The sequence below is a fragment of the Lutra lutra genome, chromosome 12 (genome assembly GCF_902655055.1).
Source record: "Lutra lutra chromosome 12, mLutLut1.2, whole genome shotgun sequence".
Taxonomy (NCBI): Eukaryota; Metazoa; Chordata; class Mammalia; order Carnivora; family Mustelidae; genus Lutra; species Lutra lutra.
The window spans coordinates 60,923,519-60,926,356 of NC_062289.1; the positions used below are offsets into that span (position 1 = coordinate 60,923,519).

At 32.2% G+C, this 2,838-nt stretch overlaps 1 protein-coding gene across 1 annotated transcript; it reads left to right on the forward strand.

Moving 5' to 3' along the window:
* Nucleotides 1–1,934: 1,934 nt before the first annotated feature.
* Nucleotides 1,935–2,587, forward strand: LOC125082200 (U6 snRNA-associated Sm-like protein LSm3). Its single transcript, XM_047697551.1, has one exon. It carries the CDS (start codon nucleotides 1,945–1,947, stop codon nucleotides 2,251–2,253), a length of 309 nt encoding a protein of 102 aa, XP_047553507.1. The 5' UTR covers nucleotides 1,935–1,944; the 3' UTR covers nucleotides 2,254–2,587.
* The last annotated feature ends 251 nt before the right edge of the window (nucleotides 2,588–2,838 follow it).

Consider the following 2,838-nt stretch of genomic DNA (forward strand, 5'->3'; position numbering starts at 1 on the left):
AGGAAGAAATGGTACCAATTCTCTGCAGTCCCTTTGAGAAAATAGAGCCAGAAGGAACACTTCTTAACTCATTCTAGGAGATAAGTAATATCTCAAGATTGAAACCAGATGAAGACATTACAAGAAAGGAAAACTAGACAACAATGTCTCTCATGAACATAAGTGCAAAATATCTTCAACAAAATGCTAACAGCCTTATTTATAATCGAAAAACTGAAAGTAACCACAATGTCCTTTAATAGGTGAATGGTAAAACAAACTGGTATATCTATACAATGTCAGTAAAAAGAAATGAGCTATCAGGTCACAAAAACAAACAAACAAACAAACAAAAAACTGTGGAGCAACCTTAAATGCATGTTACAAAGTGAAAGAAGTTGATCTAAAAAGACTATACATCATTTGATTCCACTTTATGACTTTCTGGAAAAAGTAAAAAAGGGCAAAGAATCTGAAAAGACATTTCTCCAAGGAAGACATGAAACTGGCCAATAAGTCCATGCAAAGGTTCAACACCATTAGTCATTAGGGAAAAGCAAAGAAACCCCACAGTAGACCACCTCACAACCATTGGGATGACTGTAATAAAAAAGACAGGCAGTCACAATGGAGAAGAGAAATATGAACCTCATACTTTGCTGTTGGGAATATAAAATGGTACAGTCACTTTGGAAAACAGTTTGGCCATTTTTCAAAACAGCAAGTGTACTTTTCCTATGATCCAGCAATTTCAATTCTTTGTATACACCCAACAGAAATGAAAACATATTTTCACATGAAAATATGGACAAAAAGGCCATTGGCAGATCTATTCATAATAAAAAAATCATCAAGTGTCTATCAACCAATGAACACATAAATAAAATGTTGACTACCCACACAATGCAGTATTATTTGACAATAATAAGGAATGAAATATTGATAGATGCTGCAACATGTGTAAACCTGGAAAACATGATGCTAAGTGAAAGAAGCCAGTCACGAAACCACATATGTATGTTTGTATATTTCCATTTACAATAAATGGTCCAGAATGAGCACATCGACAGAGGCAGAAAGTAGATTGTGGTTGCCTTGTGTTGGGAGGGGGAAGGAATGGGAAATGCACTAATGGGTCTAGGGTTTTATTTTGGAGTGATGAATATAGTCTAATGCTAGCTTGTGGTAATGATTGCACAACTCTCTCTATATGCTAAAAAACTATTGAATTGTATATTTAATTGGGTAAATTGTATGTTATGTGAATTATATCTCAATAAAACTGTTAAAATGCAGCATAAATATTTTCATAACATTTTGGTTAGAGAAGAATTTTCCTTATATGCCAGGAGAGCAAGAGCTAGAAAAATTATGAGCTGTAGATTTGACTTTGTAAACATTTTAAAATTCTTTTAGGCAAACAAAATACACCACAAAGTTAAAAGAAAAAGATGGATAATATTTAACACATATGTGACCAATAAAGGTTTACTATACTTAACAAATAAAGATTTCTATAAATACAGTAATCAAAGAAAGAAACCATTGAAAATGTACAATGAAAAGCTTTTGACAAAAATAATCAACTGGAAAATAAAGATGTGGAAGAAATCAATCCTATTTTTCTATAATCAGAGAAATATAACAAAAAATAATACATAGGTATATTTCCCTATCACCTTGAGAAAGACTTAAAAAGTTTGATTATATCCAACAGTGGAAAAAATGGGGAAATGGCACTGAATACAATGGCATGTTCCATAAAGAAGACAACTTAGCAACAGGTGTCCAAATTTTAAATTACCAGAAATTTTGCTTCTTGCATTTTAAGGAAATAATTGAACAAACAAAATCTCCAAAGGTATCTATAAAATAATTTTTATTATAGCACTACTTGTAAGAGTGAAAACTCTATGCAAGATAGAAGTCCATCAAAAGGAGTTGTTTTGGCGGAGGGTTTGAAACATGGCGGACGACGTGGACCAGCAACAAACCACCAACACCGTAGAAGAGCCCCTGGATCTCATCAGGCTCAGCCTGGATGAACGAATTTATGTGAAAATGAGAAATGACAGAGAGCTTCGAGGCAGATTACATGCTTATGATCAGCATTTAAATATGATATTGGGAGATGTAGAAGAAACTGTGACTACTATAGAAATTGATGAGGAAACATATGAAGAGATATATAAATCAACAAAACGGAATATTCCGATGCTTTTTGTCCAGGGAGATGGTGTTGTACTAGTTGCCCCTCCATTAAGAGTTGGCTGAAACGAAGAATTTATCGTGTCTGGAATATAGGAGTTTTTGTATGATTGCCTCTTTAAATGTAGAAGACATTCAAAAAAGAAACCTGTGTAAATTTTGATATTAAGAAGTGACCAAGGATTCTTCCACTCCTGAAATAAGTTTATTTACAGATAACTCAAAAATTCTTAAGCTAATGGGCATTTTAATTTTTTTTCCAATGCTTTCAATAACTGTGATCGCCAAGATGCAGAACTCTTTTTTCAGGAATTAATTTGTTCTGTTGTTTTCTCAGACAATTTCTGGGTTTGTTTTTTCTTTTAAATTAAACTTGATGTTTCCTTTTTTGATACATTTTTTTTTCATGCAAAAAAAAAAAAGTTGTTTTTTTGATGCTGTATATTTGCACAGTGGAATAGTGTAAATCTCTTACTAAAAATGTCTAGGTTATACTGTTAAATCAAAGGGTGGCTTACAAAATATTATATAGAAATATCATAGAAAAAAACATGTATCAAACTATGAGCAGTAATCATCTGTGAATCTGGGATTATAATTGATTTTTACTTTCTTCTTTGTGTATTTCTAAGTTATTTTCATTTAAGAAAT